This window comes from Camelus ferus, chromosome 20, assembly GCF_009834535.1.
Source record: "Camelus ferus isolate YT-003-E chromosome 20, BCGSAC_Cfer_1.0, whole genome shotgun sequence".
Lineage (NCBI taxonomy): Eukaryota > Metazoa > Chordata > Mammalia > Artiodactyla > Camelidae > Camelus > Camelus ferus.
Genome location: NC_045715.1, coordinates 4,129,519 through 4,149,434, shown reverse-complemented (window position 1 = coordinate 4,149,434; position 19,916 = coordinate 4,129,519). Strand labels below are relative to the sequence as shown.

General features: G+C 48.0%; 1 protein-coding gene across 3 annotated transcripts in view; it reads left to right on the top strand.

Annotated features, from left to right (window-relative positions):
- Positions 1-19,916, top strand: part of F13A1 (coagulation factor XIII A chain) — a 124,856-nt gene that overhangs the window by 10,881 nt on the left and 94,059 nt on the right. For all 3 annotated transcript variants that reach the window (XM_006181096.3, XM_032462451.1, XM_032462450.1), the window contains one exon: positions 2,450-2,638. In XM_006181096.3, the coding sequence (XP_006181158.1) occupies positions 2,450-2,638 (189 nt within the window). The remainder of the gene's footprint in view (positions 1-2,449; positions 2,639-19,916) is intronic.

The window sequence follows — 19,916 nt, the reverse complement described above, 5'->3', positions numbered from 1 at the left end:
ATGCACTGTTTATTTTGAAAGATGTGGAGGTCTCATTGTTTTTCATTAGAAAAACCATAACCAGAATAACATACTTCATTCTAGGAAAGCACTATAAGAGAGAAATTCATAAAATGGAGTATATATATTTTAAAACAACATAATGAATCAAAGGTCTGGAAATAGTTTCTTAAAGAACAGTTGAATATATGGAGGATGTTTTATTAGAGGAACGCTAACAGTCATCTTTATGTGCCTAAGAGCACCAGATGAAGTGAACACAATGTATTCTATATTTACGCAGAGGCTAGAACCACGACCTATGGTTAGAAAAACTACAGGGAAGCAGATGTCAGTTCATCTAATAAGGATTTTTCAAATAATTAGTGTTGTTTAGAAATGGACTGTTTGCCTTATGAGATAGTGGATTCCCTGTTCAGATGCAGGCTAGAAGCCTGAGTACTAGAATTTTCATGGAGATGTTTCGTGCAGGACAAGGCAGGTCTACCAGATGGTTTAGAAGTTACCTTTTACCCCTGCAATTCTGTGAGGCTGTGACAGGCAACATATTCCTTCCATTGGTGCTGACGAACGGAGAGTTAAACCCTCTTCTGAGGAATTAGGTTTTTAGACATTTAGAAAGCAAAGCAAAACAAAACATTAAAAGTCATGGTACTAAGGAGACAGCCAGGTGAGTTGATCACTAAGGTGCTTTTCAGGTGGGACCTTTATGATTCTCCAGCTCTTTCTGAAGCCGGGTTAACACTGGGGATTGCTGGCCTTAATGAGGCCAGAGAACTTAGGAAGGAGGCAGCTTGGAAGAGAGAGAGAGAGAGAAATAAACATCTTCAGCCCACAGCATAATGGAAGGAAAGTGCCCTTCAGGGAACCATGTGCCGTAGCAGGGTTCTGCGATGAGGCAAAAATAAAACCACATCTTGCACTTTGTTTGCTACGATGCTGCAGCCAGGACGGCCCACGAGCACTGCACCATGAAAAGTATAAAGCGGCTCCATCGCAGTTCACATTCGGCAAGCTACGAGCAAGCCTGCGGCCCCACCGTGTGCCAGGCATCACGCAGGGCCCGCTGCACTGCTAGGTCACTGAATCTTCGTAGAAATTCTCAAAATATTAGTATCTTCGTTTTAAGGGTGAGAAAACTCAGCTTCTGAGAGGCAACATCCCTCGCCTAAGTAATTATAAGACCTGAGTTTCAAACTCAGGATTACCTGGGCTTTGAATTAATCGAGGGTGTTTCGGGGACTCCTGGACTTTAGAACAGCGGAGTGTCTTACTGAGCCAAATTTCTCCATTTTGCCTGTGGGGAAAAAATGAGGCCAGAGGGGACCAGGCACCCTGCACAGGATTCTTGTGTAAAAGCAAAGGAAGTCACTGGAGTCTTGCAGGGCGATGCCCCAGCTCTCTGCGCACATGAGTTGGCAGCCATGCGGACAAACCATGCCGCGGGAAGGGGCAGGGAAAGGACGGGAAGGCAAGAGGCCAGCGCGCGTCCCACCCGCCTTCTCTCCCCAGGGCCTCTTTAGGACTCCAAATGCATACACGGAAATCTGTCTTTAGATTAGCTCTTCTAAACTGCAGTGTAGACAGATAATTAGAGTTACCTTTACATTCAGTGAGCATTTGCAGAAGGAAAGGGAAAAAAGCAGGAGGAGATCCAACTTTCATCCAGTGCTATCACGTCTCAGGTAAACATATAACTGACGCTCCTGATTCCGAACATCAGAGGAAAGCCCTATAGACTTTGGCATCGCACCAGAGGGTCATTCAGTCCCCAGGGATGGGTGAGGCTTGTTTCTTCATGTGCAAAGTGGAGACAACCCTACCTACCCCAAAGGAATGTTAGTATCCTTTTCCCACACCTGTTCGCTCTGCCTCCTGCCTTTGAAGGACAATATGCTCTTTTAGAATTACGGCTGGGAAGGGTTGACTCTTCCTGAAGCAAGAGGAGAATTTTGGATTGATGTTCACCTTTGTCCTTAGACCATCCCTTGGAGGCTTTGTCAGATTTGATTCCTCCCTTTTTAACAGTAAGAAACTTTGCAGTGCTATTCCCTGCTCATCCCAACAAAGGGAGCCTCTAGTCATTGTGGGAAGCACCCGATGTAATGGAAACCAACAAGAGACTCAGATGTGAAGGCATGAACTCTAGTCCCAGCTTCTCTGTAACTGGACCTATCTGACAGGGATTGTAAACACTGGGCTCTGTTATCCCGAAGTGAGTGCCACGTGGTCTGAAATGAGATCAGAAGGAGACAGAGCTTTTTAAAAATCTTCTTTGCAAGTAAGGCTGTCACAAGAGAATGACTCTCAAATCTACCAACCCCGTACGGAGTTTTATCCAATAGACCTGACTACCTTGCTTCCTCAGGGAAAATAATCTTTGTTTTTGAGTTTGTGTCGAAACCAAAGTTACTCAACGGCTTCCCTTGATTCTTGTCTTCGTGTTTAGACTACCTGAATGTCACGGATGTTCACCTGTTCAAGGAGAGATGGGACACCAACAAAGTGGACCACCACACGGACAAGTACGACAACAGCAAGCTGATTGTGCGCAGAGGACAGGCCTTCTACATCCAGATTGACTTCAACCGTCCATATCACCCCACAAGGGACCTCTTCAGGGTGGAGTATGTCATTGGTGAGTACCACGGGCAAGCCCTCGGTACCTCGGGCCAGAATAGAGGGCCGGTACAGGAGTAGTTGCGTTAGTTCCTAGAATCATACTTCAGCAGTTGGCTGGAGCTGGGATTGCGTTCAGCCCCTGGACCACCCCGCACTCTGAGATGGGTCTGATACAATGCCAAACATCAATAATTTGGGCCGAGTCAGGCAAAATCTGATATAAACAAAAGTGAGAACAGCTGGTACAAAATGTTAATTAAGTTATTTTTCCTCAAGTGGTTTTGGCATCCTGTGATTGTGACTTTCAGCTTATCACCTCTGCCCTCATGATTGAATTGGTCTCATGTGCTGAAAGTATTTGCAAATCTTTCATATACAATCTCCATATGAACATTTCCCAGAATTGTTCTGCTCTAATCTAGTCCCATGGGGGATTCATGAGAAATGGATAGTCGAATAAAGTTCACTAAACACCTCGTACTCTGAGCTCCTCTTGTAGGTTGATCATGCACATGCACATGAAAAGTTCTAGCAAGTTCCATTTCTTTGTTTGGTCCAGTGCTTCCCAATTAATTTGATCATGGAAATCTTTATTAAGATACAGCTGTTAACATTTGACTCATTTTGGTGGTAATTATTTCTTGAGGAATTATAAGAGTAACAAGTAAACACATGCAGACACTAAAAAATCTGTGACTGCTGACCGCTTGAGGAATATGGTTTGTACTTTCTTGGATTTATGGTACAAATTCGTATATAAATGTGGGAATTAATTGAAGACAGAATAGAAGTGGGAGGGAAGAAGAGACATCCCTGAGTCAGGGTCAACATCAGCGTGATGCTTGGGTTCTACGTAGAATTGTTTGTTACCCAATTGTGCGGTAAGAAAAGGGCAAACTAAATCACTGTTCCTGTGTGATAGGCAAAATGAAACAACCACAGTTTAATTACATTTAGGAAGCAGGCTCTTATTGTTAATATTTTTTAATAATGGGCACTTCAGGTGAGAGAGGAATCCGCAGCTAATTTTTTAAGCAGTATTTTAAAATATGATGAAAATTTATTTTTATTTCTTCTCCTAAGTTCATTTAGCTTTTCGTTTTTGTGTGCACGTGTGCAGACTTGTTTGGACAAGGTTTGATTAAAACCTCCCTGACACATTTAGAATACAGTGATCACTTCATGCATGGCAACCAGTACTCATTGGAAGCTCTGTCCACAGTTTTGGTCCACCTTCATAGGAATTTTTACCTTCATATTTAAAGGTGAATAAAAAGGTGTATAGAAATATCTAGGGCGGTGAGAAGAGGACAGGGAAGCTTTGTCCCTGAATTGGCCTTGTCTGAGCTCTGAGATCTTCTCCCACAACCATTCAGAAAATAATTATAATGAAAGTCTTAGGAAGAATAAGATGAGTGTGTTAGATTGAGTTTCCAGGAAACAAACTTTGAGAAGGAGATTTGTGTGGAAGGAATTTTGGGCGAGTGTTCTTGGGACCAGCATCCATGTGGGGGCGGAGGGAGCCATGCTGGGCAGAGGGAAGGCTTGAACTCCAATGAACAAAGGCCCCAGAGGATCGCATGGTGAGCTCTGGAGCTGGACTGGATTTTCTGAGTCTTGTGGCAAGAGCGCGGGCTCTTCTGCTCCAGCACTGACTGGTCCTTGGCTACAGGCTGTCCCCAAGGAGGCGGTCATCAGTGTAGCTGGGTCTCTGTGGTTGAGGGCAAACCCCTGAGAGCAGCTGAGTGAGAGCTTTGAGCTGCCAGTGCTCCCAGCCTCAGGGCGGAGGATGCCTCCATCCTGAACAGGAAGACCACAGCATCCACTACAGTGAGCATTTGAAGTCTTCTCTTTTTTGCAAAAGACATAGTACTACTTTTGTTCCTTCCGTAAAAAAGGTGGGGGTGGGGCATAGCAAATTTGCCTTTGGGATAAAAATCTACATATTTAAAAAAAAAGTGTCTCATACAACTCAATATAAAAAACAAACAAACCAACAATTCAATCAAAAATGGGCAGAAGACTTGAGTAGACATTTTTCCAAAGAAGACATTACTGATGGCTAAAAGGCCCATGAAACATGCTCAACACTGCTCATCATTAGAGAAATGCAAACCAAAACCACAGTGAGGTGTTCCCTCACACCTGTTAGAACGGCCAGCAGTGTGCTGTACACAAGAAATCAACACAACAGTGTAAATCAATTATACTTCAGTTTTGAAAAACTGCAAGTAACAAATGCTGGAGAGGATATGGAGAAAAGGGAATCCTCATACACTGTTGGTGGGAGTGGAAACTGGGGCAGCCATTATGGAAAATAGCATGGAGATTTCTTTAAAAAAAACTTAAAAATAGAACTACCTCATGATCCAGCAATTCTACTCCTGAGTATATATCCAGAAAAAACCCCAAAACATTAATTTGAGAAGATATATACAACAAGGCTCATAGCAGCTCTATTTACAACAGCCAAGACATGGAAGCAGCCCAAATGCCCATCAACAGATAATTGGATAAAGAAGATGTGAAACACGCACACACAGACACACACACAGACACACACACACACAGACACACACACACATAGACACACATACACACACACACAGACGCACATACACACACACACAGAGACTCACACATACACAGACACACACACACACACACACATAGATACAGACACACATACACACACACACATACACAGACACACACACACACAGACACACACACACATAGACACACATACACAGACACACACACAGACACACACACACACAGACACACACACACATAGACACACATACACACACACACAGACGCACATACACACACACACAGAGACACACACATACACAGACACACACACACACATAGATACAGACACACATACACACACACACAGACACACACACACATAGACACACATACACAGACACACACACACAGACACACACACAGACACACACACACACAGACACACACACACAGACACACATACACACACACACAGACGCACATACACACACACACAGAGACACACACATACACAGACACACACACACACACACATAGATACAGACACACATACACACACACACATACACAGACACACACACAGACACACACACACACAGACACACACACACAGACACACATACACACACACACAGACGCACATACACACACACACAGAGACACACACATACACAGACACACACACACACATACACAGACACACACACATAGATACAGACACACACACACATAGACACACATACACAGACACACACACAGACACAGACACACAGACACACACAGACACACACAGACACACACACACACAGACACACACACATAAATATATAGTAGAAGATTACTCAGCCATAAAAAAAAGAATGAAATACTGCTTTTTGCAGCAACATGGCTGGCCCTAGAGAATATTGTGTTTAGTGAAATAAGTCAGACAGAGAAAGACAAATGCTATATGATGTCACTTATATGTAGAATCTAAACAATAATATAAATGAGTGTATACACAAAGCAGAAATAGACTCACAGACGTGGAAACGAAAACTCCTCATCTCCAAAGGGAAGGGGGAAGGTGGGGGAGACAAACTAGGGATTAACAGATACAAACTACTATAGATAATACAGGTAGGCAACAAGGATTTAGTGTACAGCACATGGAATTATACCCATTATCTTATAATAATCTATAATGGAATATGATCTGCAAAAATATTGAGTCAAATATTGAATCACACCTGAAACTAACACAGTATCATAAATCAACTCCAATTTTTTAAAAAATGTAATTGCTGTTAAGAAATAAGTATCGAATGTGAACTGGAAATGAAATTCAGGGCAAGGGTTTGTATAGGCAGGGTGCACCTCAATTTCCAGAAACCTAGAATATGGGAGCAGTGATTTAAAAGGCAGAAAAGAGAACACTTTGTAAAAACTAAAGGACACGTAGGGGTCTTTTCAAATGTTTATTTTAAGATGTTTATAATATAATGAGATTTATCAACAAAGATCAATCTCTGCACTACTTTAAAAGAACATAACTATTGCGTTGAGCGACCTATTGTATTAAAAACACAGAGAAAATAACCACACTTAATTGCTTCCAGTTTGCACCCAGTGCTTTGTCATCGTGCCTTTGTCTCTCCCTGTGGCTTTATAAGATGAGCTGGGACGTCTTAATATGCTGGAGTTTCCTTTTATTGCTGTCCTCAGAACCCAGGGTCATGGGATTTATTCACAAGTGATTCTGCCTTCAAATCAAATTTCTTTCTTTCTAAATATTTAAGCACATAGCCTCGCTTGGATAGTCCCGGATTTAACCCTTCGCGGGCTGGGCTCTCCACAGAGAAGGTGAGCAGGGATCGACCTCCTTCCCCGTCCGGGGCTTCACCAGTCCGACAGCTGCGCTGGTTGGATGCTGGCGGGGCTCAGTCTTCTCTGTGGGTTAGGTGGGAGGTGTTAATGATTTTGAGGAGGTGGGTGTGGCTGGAAGTGTGGCTGGTAGACTGCAGGGCCTTTTCTCTCTTCCCACCCCAGCCTGCAGCCGTGACAAATCACGGAAGGTGTGGGGCAGGGCGTTAATTACAGGTTTCGTTAGCCTGGAGCTGGAGCTGTGAAAACCCGGGAACAGCTTGTGGTGTTAATTTGCTGTTACTTTAGCACGAGACCCCTGCTTGTTTGATGCTTCTTTGAGGCAGAGTCATCCCGAGGAAAGAATTCTCAGCCATATTCCTTACCAGCTCTCCCTCCGCCAAACAGCAGATGGTACCCTCCCCAGTGAGCCCCCCAGAGTGGCTGCAGGGGCCTCGGGCAAGTGTCTCTCTCCCTGGAGTCCAGGCGCAGGAGCCCAGGGAACGCGGAGGCCAGCACCTCAGACATCCTCTTGACCTTTTCCTCGGTCCCTGGGTGGTACCCACAACAGCTGCAGGCTTTATATTTCTGGGTAAGACAGAAAACAGAGGGGAAGGATGGTGCCGGCAAAGCCTCCCCCTCTTATCAGAAGAGCAGAGCTTTCCCAGTGCCCCAGCGAGCTATTTCTGTCTCATTTACCACCCTTACCTGTAGGGGGAGCTGTGACAGTGTTTCATTTTCCTGGACTCTTCAGAGGACAAAGAAGAGCTGTGCATGGATGCTGGTGGACACCCAGCGGTGTGTGCCAGAAGCCCCCTCCAGCTGGGCAAACCCTGTGGTCTAGAAGTGCAGCCTTTACAGAGCACAGTGGGGTCGGTCACTCACTGGCACGGTCATCGCGTGCCCGAGCATTTATAGGAACATATCAATTGCACATATTCTGCATTGTTGGCCCCATTAAAACACTGAAGTATCCCTAACATGTCAATATTTCTTTTCCACTCATGTCTTGAGTATGGAAGTACCGCCTGCGTGTCTACAGCCAGCTGGAGTTTCAGGCTGTGGTGTGTGTTCAGGCTGGGAGTGACAGGAAGGGTTCTTATACAGGGGGTTCAAGGCTGGAGAGAAGGGGCTCAGAGGAGAGACGGTGAGAGCCTGGGTTCGGGCAGTCGTTGTAGAGATGGAGAGGAAAGGTGGCATCTGAGAAATATTTAGGAGACAGAAGTCTACAGGACTTGTGGCTGCTACTCCGCACGTGGAGGGAGGGAGGCGGGAGTCAGATGCTGGCTTGTGTGCCGCTGCCGACAGCACTTCCAGATGAGACAAAGCGAGGAGGGAATTCAGGACAGAAAGGCTGATGGTGGGAGGCGATACTGGTGGCGGTGGCTCCCACTGATGCCTTGCTCACTGGCGCGGGGGACTGAGCAGGGGCGCTGCACGGCTACCCATTCAAGTCCCCACTCACCCCTCCGCGCGCTGGACTATGGGCATCTCCGTCTTCCAGATGAGACGGGCTTGGAGTGGTTAAGTGACTTGCAGTAGAGGCAGAAATGAGGTTCTTCTTGAGTCGGCTGAGTCTGACGTGCTAGAGGGACTTCCAGGTAAATCCGTCCGATAGATGGCCCCACACATGGATCTGAAGCTTAGGGAAGAGGTTTGGGTCAGATACCTGGAAATTTGGGTATTATACACATGTTAGGTGGGTAAGATCATTCCAAAAAGAAAAAAAGGAAATCAAGTGAGAAGTGGACTGAGGCTCCCATCCTGGGGAAAAACAACTTTTAAGGAGTCAGTCCAGGAGCTGAAGGAGACAAAGACCACATGGTCAGGTAAGAAGAAGGGACATCAGGGAAGTGCAGTGTCACTAAATCCAAGAGAACTGGATGTTTAAAGAAGAAGGTGTTTAATCTTTTGGGAGGAGAAGCTACGACAATTTAGAGTCTCTAGAGAAGAATGTGGGTGAGAGGTGGGGTATTTTTGTCTTGGTGTCTGTTTTAGGGTTGGAGGTACTTCAGCTTGTAAGGAGGCAGAGGGAAAGGGGAGCCGGCAGAGGAAGACTCCTGAAGACTCAGGAGAGTGCTACAGGAAGTGGAAGTAGAGCTTGAAGTGACATCGATGCGGGGTTGACGCGGCAGAAGGATCCCTCGTCTTCTGAGGATGCTGGGAACGAGGTCTGGGGAGGGTTCACGTGGTAGGTAGAGAGACACAAACTGATTACCATGCCTGATGACCTGAGCAGGTGCTGCAGGCGCTTAGGGACGCAAAGAACCATTTCTTATATCTGAGAGCATCACCCAAATCCTTTAAGACCAGGTGTCTTCGTGGATTTTTGGTTCAGAAAGTCCAGGTAAAATCACCACCCGTGACTGTCACAGACGTGGCACAATTTCTCGGCTGAGAAATCTCTTGGCCCAAATCATACAGCTGGTAAGACGCAGAGAAATATTTCCTAGCTTCTTTCCACTATTTCCTGCTGCGTTCTGATGCAAACGGGCTACCTGTTTCATCATTTGGAAGCGATGTTGATGCAGGAAGTCATTTCCAGTTTTTGCCGCTGTGTGTTTCTGCGCCGACGAGCAGCCTCTGTGAAAGTGACTGATAATGGCATCTGAGAATCTAGGTCAGTGTTGCCCAGAGAGTGCTCTCCATGAATACCTGTCATGTGAGATGTTCCTTGGAAAGAAGTTCCGTGGTCAAACGCATTTGGGTCGTGCTGTGTTCCGTGCCTCTTCTTGGAGAGTTCCAGCGCGCGTTAGTGTATCGAAGACTCTGAGGAGGGGCAAAGTCAAAAAAGAAACGTCTTCAGCCTAACATTTCCCAAAATTGTTTTACTGTAAACACTGCTCTACTATGTTATTATTTTTATGATATCTTTTAGTAAAATGCAGGACTCACTCTAGGAAATGCCAAACTACAGTTGCGAATTACCTTTATCCTGCAGAACGCTGAAGAAAGGTAGATGATAGAATCTGAGGGGATTTGTAGTCAATGTGCTGTGGTAACTTAACATAATATCTATGTTTTTTTTCTTTTTGACACTTCAGTTGTTGTGCCTGCATTAGAATAGCTATCAATTTGGCATTCGTGTTCAGTAACTTCTCTTTTCAGAAATGATGACTTCCCTTTTTTATATTTAGATATTTACTTTCCAGATTTTTCTTTGGCTTCTTTTACCTTGAAACCAGTTTAATTTTCCTTTCGAATGTGCTTATTGGGCGGTTATTGATAACTCTGCACGTACAAAGCACTGCAGTGGGATTACAGTGGGAAGCTATGCTCATCCTTTGCCCTTAGAGAATCCAGACAGGACAGGCTGAATGCTGGAGGTTGAGGTCCATGCCAGCCTCTTGGGCAAAATGCCTGCAAAGCACCTTGGAGAGAGAGAGATCGACCATGCGGCCAGTCAGAGGAGCCCCCCGGGAAGTGCTGTTTGATCCGGGTTTCAAAGGATGCATAGGAGTTGACCCAGTGGAACAGAACACGTATATATTCCAGGGGGAAAAAAAGGAAGGTCAGTGGAGAAAGATGACTTGGAAGAGTACTAACAATCTTGGACACCTGGATAAGAAGCTGAGATGTTATTCTATAAATAACATCTGTGGAAGCCTCTATGGAAGCGTTTTAAGCAGAGTGTTAAAAAGATGCAGGTTTTTACTTCTGCGATTACCGTGGCAGAGAGTGGAAGACAAACCGGAGGGCTGAGGGTACTGTCAGGGGCGTAGGTGCGAGGCGGGGGGGGGGGGGTCTTACTCACAGGGCGACGAGGTCAGCGCGCAGCGCTTCGCTCTGGCTGGTGGCTCCTCCCGTAAAGCTGGTGTGTCCTGTTTGGTTTGCACAGTCAAGCAAGATGCGCCTGCGGTGAAGTAGCGCGCTGTGGTCTGAGGGCTCAGTGTGCCCCAGTGACTGGCCCTGGGGAGTCATTTCAGGCATGACGGTCATTTGATACAAGGGCTGGGAGGCAGCACGGTGGAGGGGACGGTCAGGGGGAAGGCCTGGAGTCGGGCAGCCCCCGGTCAGACCTAGTTCCACTGCTTAGTTCCACGGACTCACTCAGCCCCCCGGTACTGTCCCCTCACCCGAAGACAGGGGCTACAGAACTTCAAACAGTCGTTCGTGGAGTGCAGGGGACAACGCATGAAGGCACCTTTTCATTCCCACAACAGCACTGGGAAGCAGGAGGGTAGGGATAAACCTCATTGAAAATCTGGAAACCAGCGTTCACAGGGCATGAGTGCTTTACCCAGGCTAGTGCGGGGGGTGTGGGGGTGGCCCCGTGACCCCTACTTCCCCACAGACCATCAGAGTCTCAGCCCAGTGGCCTGTCCACCTTGGGCTCTAAAAGAGGACAGATACGCTGTCAAGCACCCAGCTTGCAAGGAAAGAGAAAATCAATCCTGGTTATGTCATTAGGGGGGTTGACCTCCCTGACTGTCCACCTGCAAGTGTGGACTTTGCTGAGGCACCAGCCTGGCCTGACTCTCCCAGCGGCTCCCCAGGGGTCGAGTTCTCCGTTACCAAGTGTGCCCCCTGAACTGCCCCACCCCATCCTGGGTCCTGGGGGAGGGCGATGAGAGACGGGGTTCCCACCCACCTCCTTCAGGGCGAACCCTTAGCAATCTCAGCACCGGTGGCGCTGGGAGAGGTTCTCCAATGGGTTGTTACTAAATAAGACTGTCAAAAAGGCCAAGAGGAGGCCTCTGCTCTGTCTCTTCTCTCCTGGGAGCAAAGAAAAGATAACAGTCGCTAAACCTCCAAACAAACAGCCCCAGTGTCTGCAGCATCCCTGCTGACAGCTTAATTGGTCCAATAGGCACCCTGACAAACCGCAGACCACGTTCTGCCCAGAACCATCTGCCCACAGTCCTAGCCGAAGTGGCAGAGGCTGTTTGGTCTCAAAGTAGGAGGGCTCACTACCCATATTCTAGCGCCAGAGACCTGCAGGGAGCCCCCTCGGTCCTGCGGGGGGACCACGTCCCATCCCACACAGCTGGAGTTTCTCAGTGGAGCTTAGTGTCCTGAGTGTCACAGAGCTGCCGGCGTGGCTCGCCACGTTCAGTGTTCTCCACGGAGCACTTGGGAAGGACCATGGATCCTGGAGTGAGAATTCTTGCACGGATGCCCGACTTCCCCCCTCCATCCTCCCTCTCTCTTCTATTCCCCTGATTTGCCTTCACCCTCTCTCCCCTCTCCCTTCTGTCTCCATACTTGTGTCTTATACTGACTTTCATTTATGGGAATTCATAACCTTGGCTAATTAGCACGCACACAGTTGAAACTCTGCTCCACCAGAACTCATGATCTGAACTCAGGGAGTACACGGTGTGGGCATCCTTTGACCCTTTCGCATCAGTCCTGAGAAATGCCTGCAGTAGGTGAAGTCAGGGGTAACAAAAGAGGGTGAAAACAACATTTAATGAAAACTAATGTGCCCACCGCTGTACCTTGCTCTCAAGTCTCCAGTCTGTGAAGAGAGAGACCACAAACGAATGGAATTAAAACCCACCGAAGAAAGGATGGGAGTGGAGTAATTATTCATAATCTGTGCCCTCACGTCACCCCGCGAGCCTGGTGTGAGAACTGACGCGGGAATAACCGGCAAGCTCTCGGAACGCCTTAGCGATGGTTGCTTGCTAGTAAGGTGGCCCAGTTACCAGCCTTATTTTGAATATTGCAACTGTATAGAAAAGCTACATCTTTGTAGTGTTCCTTAAAGAAGCAGAGCCTCCATAAGGCATCATTCTAACAGCAGCCAGCGCCAGACAGGCATTCGATGCCATGAGGCAAGCCGGACACAGCTGGGTCTCTCTTTGCGCTTCCTTTTTGACTTTTCTTTCTTCTCGTTATCTCAGTCCTTCTGACCTTTTCTACCCTTTCCTATAATTTCTCTTATTTCCATTTCTGTCTCTCCTTTTCTCTCTTTTGTTGTTCTGTCTTTTCTCTCTCTTGTACAGACATGCACACCGTCCTGTGGATGAGTGTTTTGGTTATTTCCCCATCAGTCACAGTCAGGAGAGCGAGAGGAGGCACCCTCAGGAGATGGGGCTAGCGATTTTTGTATCTGTTCAGAGGCGTTTCTTCAGCCTTCAGGAAGCTGGGTTGGATGCCTTAAATGCACCAGCCCGACTCTGGCTAAAGCCTGGCTTAGCCTTTTGGAGGTTCCGTTGCCCTGTTGTTGGAGGTTCTTCAAGGAGTCTTGACGTGGCTTCTTCAGTTTCCCCATCCACCTCCTTCCCGTTTCTGCCGAAGGGCCTCCCCACCATCTCATCTCACGCCCAGTCCGGTGAATTTCTGATGCAGAAGCCTCTGCTGGGTCTTACACTGTGTGGGGTGCCATGGGGGATGTAAGACGCTATTCCTGTCTTTAAAGAGCTTAATATAGTTGGAGTGAGAAGACTTCCATCAACAATTGATGAAGACAACATACCGCGTATAATCAAGGGCTGGGCTGGCGCAGCCGTCTACCGGAAATGTAGAACACAGCAGGCAGGCGCTGCTCTGGGCGGTCAGGAGGGACCTCGGCTACAGTTAAAAGGGAAGGTCTTGGGACAAGGCAAGTAGGTCTTGAGAGGATCTTAAGGAATTGGGAGTGCCACAGGAGGGGTTGGGAACGTGTGCCCTGCAGGCTGGGAGGAAGGCGCTCCTGGAAGTCCTACAGCTTCCTGTCCTGCTGAGGTACACATAGTTCTAATGAAAAAGGAACCCTTAGTGGAATCAACTCTCACACTTCTATTTGGGGGTGGGGCACGGCTCACTCTTCAGACTCTGGGAGCTTTGTGGAACTTTGGTGATATGGGGGACCCACTCTGGCCCATAAGGGATGTACCCACCTTATGGAACCAGTCCCCAGTGACTGTTTGCTTAGCAAATCTTGGCACTAACTAGAAGTCCAAGCTCAAGTTTCCTGCTTAGTGGAGGTGAGCTGTGGCATCTGGAGTCTCCACACAGCAGAATCATCATCCTTCCTGAAGAATCCATTTCGTCATGTCAGATTGACACAGGAACCCTGAAAAGCTATCTTTTGTCAAAGATCAGAATCTCATTAACATGATCAAATGCAATTAAGTCACCATTAGTTTTCAAGAACAGTTGAAAGGGGGCTCAGTAAATGGTGTGGGTCTGTTTGCACGTGGGAGATCAAGAGAGACTTGAGTGATATCCACCCCATTCACTTATTCACCAAATGTGCCCGTGGGGAGAAGAGACAGAAGAGATCTGTTGTCCCTGCCTTCTTGCTCATCTGGAGATGATCAGATTCGCACACTTTGAATTGTGAAACCAAATATACTTTAAAAATACAGGCTTTGGGGGAGAAATGTGTGGACTGTTAATAAGCTGAACTATAATAAAAACAAATTTTCAATCTCATTCACTCATTCTCACATTATGTTCTCCAACTGTCTTTAATAAATATCTGATTGCCATCTGCCAAGTTTATATCCAGGTAGAGAGGCAGCTCTCCATGTGGGGAGACGTGACAGGCAATCCGCAGCAGCGTGCTGGATGCCCCCACTGCAGTTACTCCTCCGCGTTAGTATGGAACAGCTGAAGCCCCCCTAACAGCGTGGAAATGCTCCGTGAGAGTAGCTGATGCCATCCAGCTGACCCGTTTGTAAACTTGCACACATTGGCTTTGCAAAATAACTCTCTGACCCTCTGCAGAGAGCAGTGTCCCAAGGAAATGAGATAGTCCAGGAATGAGTTTTGAGAGAAAAGGTGAAGAGCCTGGGGAGTCAGGCACGGACAGAGGCAGGAGAGTAGGTACCAAGATGCCGAGGGTCGAGTTTGGATTCAAGGCAGAAACAGGGAGCTGCAGAGGAGACGTTCCCGGGAGCAACCGCCCAGCATCCAGTTAGGACTGGCTGCCCGGGAGAAATCCGCCTTTGTAAGAGTTTTACTGTGTGCTCGTTGTGAAGCAATCCACAGCTCGGCGCACTTCACAGAACGACAGAATATAAATGTTAGGGAGCTGGAAGAAATCCGAGCCATCACTTCGCCCACTTGTTTTACAGACCCAGAAACTATCCTTGCCCAACAGAGGGTTCAAGTATGCTCTCGCCCAAGTCGGCCCAGGGCCTGCTACAGCTCGGTGGGTCACCGCTAGGGTAACCCTATAGTTTAACCTCCAAACACTTTTGGGAGGGAAGGAGTGACTCAGTAGATGGGATCCTAGGAAAACAAGCATAAGCTGGGAAAGCTTGGATGAGTGACTGTCAGATCAGAGCTGAGCTAAGAGGGAGCTGCTGAAAATGTGAGGAATGTGGCAGGGGCATGGCATCTCATGATGCTGGTGACTAGAGTAAGTGTTCAAACAGTGCACAGAAATACGCTTCAAGGGAAGACATACGGAGCCACGAGCACTGGCCTGAGCGGGATGTGGTGTTGATCTGGCTCTGGGAGTGCCGCCCGGGGATGGTGAGTTCTTCCAGCGCAGGTGAGGTCGAGCAGAGATGTCTGTTCAGAATGAGTCACGGCGAGGGAGGGAGACTCAGCTAGCGTTTAGATGAGGTCACGAGGGAACTGGCCCATGATGGGATTTGCATCCTTTCAAGAAGAAGAAGCAAGACCAGCACGTGGACACACACATGGTCTGCAAGCCAGGGAGAGGGGCCTCACCACAAGCCAGACCTGCCTGCGCCCTGAGCTGGGGCCTCCCAGCCTCAGAACGTGAGAAACGAGTGTCTGGTGTGTAAGCCGCCTGGTTTGGGCGTTTTGTTTTAGCAGCCCCGGCAGGTGAAGACAGACATCGCAGAATGAGGTTCTTTGGGCCCGGACATGTCCTGCGGTCCCGCAGCTTACAAAGCGTGCGCAGCACTTTGCGCTGTCATGTGACACGTGCGGTATTTTTTTTGGAAACCTGTCAGCGTGATGCTGTCAGCTCTTCCAACAAAGGGTCGTGCTTTCCATGTGGACGTATAATCACTAACACTATTTCAAGCCCTGTTTCCTTGACTGGCAAAGCACAAAGACAAACTAGCTTTCCCCCTCAACCCCATAACTGGCTCCCAAAGGGACAAGCGTATTTGTGGTCCAGCATCTCAAGGTTAGGGTGACAAAAATGCTGTTAAGTTCCCTGGAAAATTAGTGCACAGGGGAGACAAGAGCCCTCAGTATTGTGAAGCAATTAATTTTACAGAGACAAAAACAGTGTTTCTATGATTAAAATGACGGAAAGGACGCAGTGGAGACAGCTAGCATGGCATTTTCCATCAAAACCCTTTTATTTGTGCAACATATTTCTAAGTGATAGAAGATGACACACTGTCTCTATTGCTTCATTTCCATCATCTCAGGCGTTTCTAACTTTCGTATTTGTGAAACAAATTGCTTTAAACATTGTCAGAGACACTTGAGCGGAGTGTTAGCCAAATTTTAAAAATAAAGATGATTCATAAAGACAGTGCTTGTGTTTAGAACCAGCAAGATAAAATCCCAAGGGGAAAAATCCCAGTCCTGGTTATTTAGGGCGCATGTACAAAGTAATCACCTTCTGAAGTAAGAAAGAAATCTCCTTCTGCTCTCTGCCTGATTTCCCCCTGGATTTATATGGCGCAGTGAACCTGGCCTGGGGGGCCTCCATCATCCCTGCCACGGTGATTTACTAAGTGGCCGCTTGTGTACTGACTTCTCCAGCCTTGGCTCCGGCTTGCGTCCCTGAACGGGCTCTTCCTTGACACTTGGCTCCTTGCCGGTCCCGTAGTCTCTTAGAGCTGATGCTTCTTGAGGGGCGGCCACATCTCGTCCCTTGGGCAGTTAGGATGTTGCCTAGCACAGGGCCACCAGGAGGCCGTCCCCTGTAGCACATGCCTTTGAAGGACCGAAACTGGTGTTTCCAAAGACAGAAAGCTCAGAAAGCATTGCTTGTCTTAAGAAACTTAAAGATCTACATCACTGAGGGTTTAAAAAAAAAGAAAGAGGAGAACACAGACATACAGGATAATTATACAAACAGTGGCTACACGTGTTGTTCTGTTGTTTGTTGTTGAAAAAGTTCTTCAAAATTTTGAAACAAACTCCACAAAGAACTTACGTTTTTCTTCCAGAACCATTAGAGGGTTGTCAACCTGCTGTCCCACCACCACTGAATGCTTTAAGTACTTGGGTGTGTGTTTCCTGTGAGCAAAGACGCTCTCCCATACAGCCACCAAAGTCAGGAAATTACAGCTGGTGCCTTATGACTGTCTAATCTTCATACCCCATTTGGGTCTCACCAGTTGTCCCAACAACGTCCTTTATAGCAAGAGGATCCAGTCCAGAGTCACACGTCACGCCTTGTGGTCATGTCCTATCTCTAGTTTTCCATTTGGAACACGTTCAGAGTCTTCCTTTGGCTTTCGTTACTTGACCCCTTTGAAGATTATAAGGCAGTAATTTCATACAAAGCCTCCCGATCTGGGTTTGTCTGCTGTTTCCTGGTGATCACAATCAGGTAATGTGTCTTTGGCAGTTGCGGCACAGAAGTGGGGCTGTGTTCTTCTCGGTGGATCCTGTCTGGTTGCACGTTGAATTTTGGGTAGCTCTCTTTACTGATTGCATTAATTTTGATTATTTGATTAGGGCAGAGTTATGGGTCAACGTCTTAATCCATCCTGGCGGCTTTTACAAAATACCATAGACGAGGTGCTTATAAACAATTATTTCTTAGCAGTTCTGGAGGCCGGGGAGTCCAAAACCAAGGTGCTGACAGACCTCGTGTGTGCTGAGGACCTACCTGCTGGTTCTCACTGTGTCCTCGCAAGGAGGAAAGGGCGAGGGCCCCAGCTCCAAATGGCTGGGGCCTGCGGTGAGGTGTTCACAGTGCTGTCATTCCGGTGTGTCTGCAAGCTACCGTGAGGCTGCGTTCAGCACCGTGTTCTAGCAGTGCGTGTAAGTGAAGGTTTTGTGCCCGCAATGGGGGAGCCCAGGAAGGCGGGGTGGATGCAAACACTCAGCCTGTAGCCGGTGGGATCCCCCGGAACTAGATTCTGAAATTAGCATGCGAGAGTCAATTAAGGCGCGCTCTTGGGAGTAACCTCTGTGGAAGGGAGCAGAATCGGACGGAGGGAGAGGCTGAGCTGAAGCAGTCTCAAACGTCACAGCTGACCCGATGAGGAGCCATGGGAGCCCCTGGGCTGGACCGCTGGACCCCCGTGTTGATCATCCATTGGATCTGAGCTGCCCCTGAATGAGATGTGGCCTCAGACGAGGCAGTTTTCTTCAGCTTTGGTAATTCCCAAAGAGGGCTGAGCCACCAAGGACCATTTTCTGCTGTCACTCCCAGCTGCCATGGATAAATCAGCCCTTCTTGGAAGGGGCGCTGGGCAGCACATCACAGACGCCAGTGCAGTGGTACCTGTCAGGGTTCTCCACTGCAAACTTACTCTTTGCTCCCTTTGTAATTAGTAAGCAGTTTACAAAAAACTACCTTGAGACTATGAAATGGTTGTATTCATCACCAAAATCTGTATTGATAGAGTGATGGACTGACATCAATATGAACTCATGATTTCCTCTTTTAATTAAATGGGTTACTTAAACCTGTTACTATTGTAATTAATTTGATGGCCTAGATTTTGCCAGTTGGAAACTTTTCCAACTGGCCTCGGCATCCTCACTTCCTTGTTTTCTGGCACAAAAAGGTGTTTCCGGCTCATCTTGTACTTTCCCTGCCCCAGCCTTGGAGTCTGCCGTGTCTCCAGGTGGCTCTGCCTCCCGTTGGTAGGAGGTCGTGTTTGCACATCGGGGTCTGAGTACTATCCGTGCTCGTTGTTGCTTCACCTCCTTCCAGCATTTCCCAGTCTTACCTCCCTTTCTCTCACTTATCATTGCTTTTGCTTCCATGTCATGCCCATGGTGACCCTCACCCCTGACCTCTTTTCTCATCCTTGAGGTTTCTCCCAACGCACACCCAGGGAGACTTGAGTGAGTGTGGATGGAGGGCAGGTAATAACATCACTCAGAAAATGACGTTTAATGAATCTTCACAACCTGACAACAGTGTCATTTGTGCTTGTGTTGGTTTTTTATTGCTTCCTTCCACCTAACTTCTCTCAGAGCCCATCAGCACACTCTAGGGACACCGTCATGTCAAACCCAGCATCTTCAACGGCTCTCTGACTGGCTTCCCTCCACTCTTGTCCCCCCGCAAACCATCCTCCATCCTGAAGCCAGAGTGAACTTCCTGCAGTGCAGATCTCATCAGGCACCTGAAGCTTCTCATGGCTCTGCCCCATCCTCAGCCCTTCCTGGGACACAGCCTAAACGCTTTTGCATGGCGTCAAAGCTCCCTTTGGTTCTCCCCCTGCCCAGGTCAGCTGCAGACATCTCATGGTCCCCAATGGTCCACGCTTTCCTGCTCTCTCTGCTGGGAAGGCTCCTCCCCGCCTTGTCCACCTTTAAGATGAGATCCCAGGGCCACCTGTGAGGGACCCTCTCCCACCTTGTTGCACCTTTACCTGCTTCCTCCTCTGGGTTTCCGCAGCGCCCAACAGCTGCGATGACTTGATTTCTGGAAGCCCCCGCCACACCGTCCTCCTGGTGGCCGGTAGTCCCAGCTGAAGTCTGGCGTGCTGGGGTCAGCTTTGTTGGAGGAGACCCACAGTCGTACTTCACAGATGAAGGGGTTATCTTATCTCCGCGTAGTTGGCGTTTCCCCGGGGTTTTACCTCACGCCCTTCTCTTCCTCTCGCGCTGCTGGCGCCCCCCACCCCCCGCCCCCGGGGCCAGGCCCGAGTCCCCTCCCGTCCAGACTGCAGCCTGGGCGGCGCTGTGAGGCGCGCCCTCCTCACGCCGGGGCCTCGGCAGGCGCAGCCTCGTGACTTCCCGAGCCCCTCGGCGAGCCTCGCCCAGCGCTGGTTTCATAGACGTTTCACAGAATTACAGCTTGCTCCAAGAAATATTTTAAGAGACTTCGGAAGGATTGAAAGTGAAATAAAGTT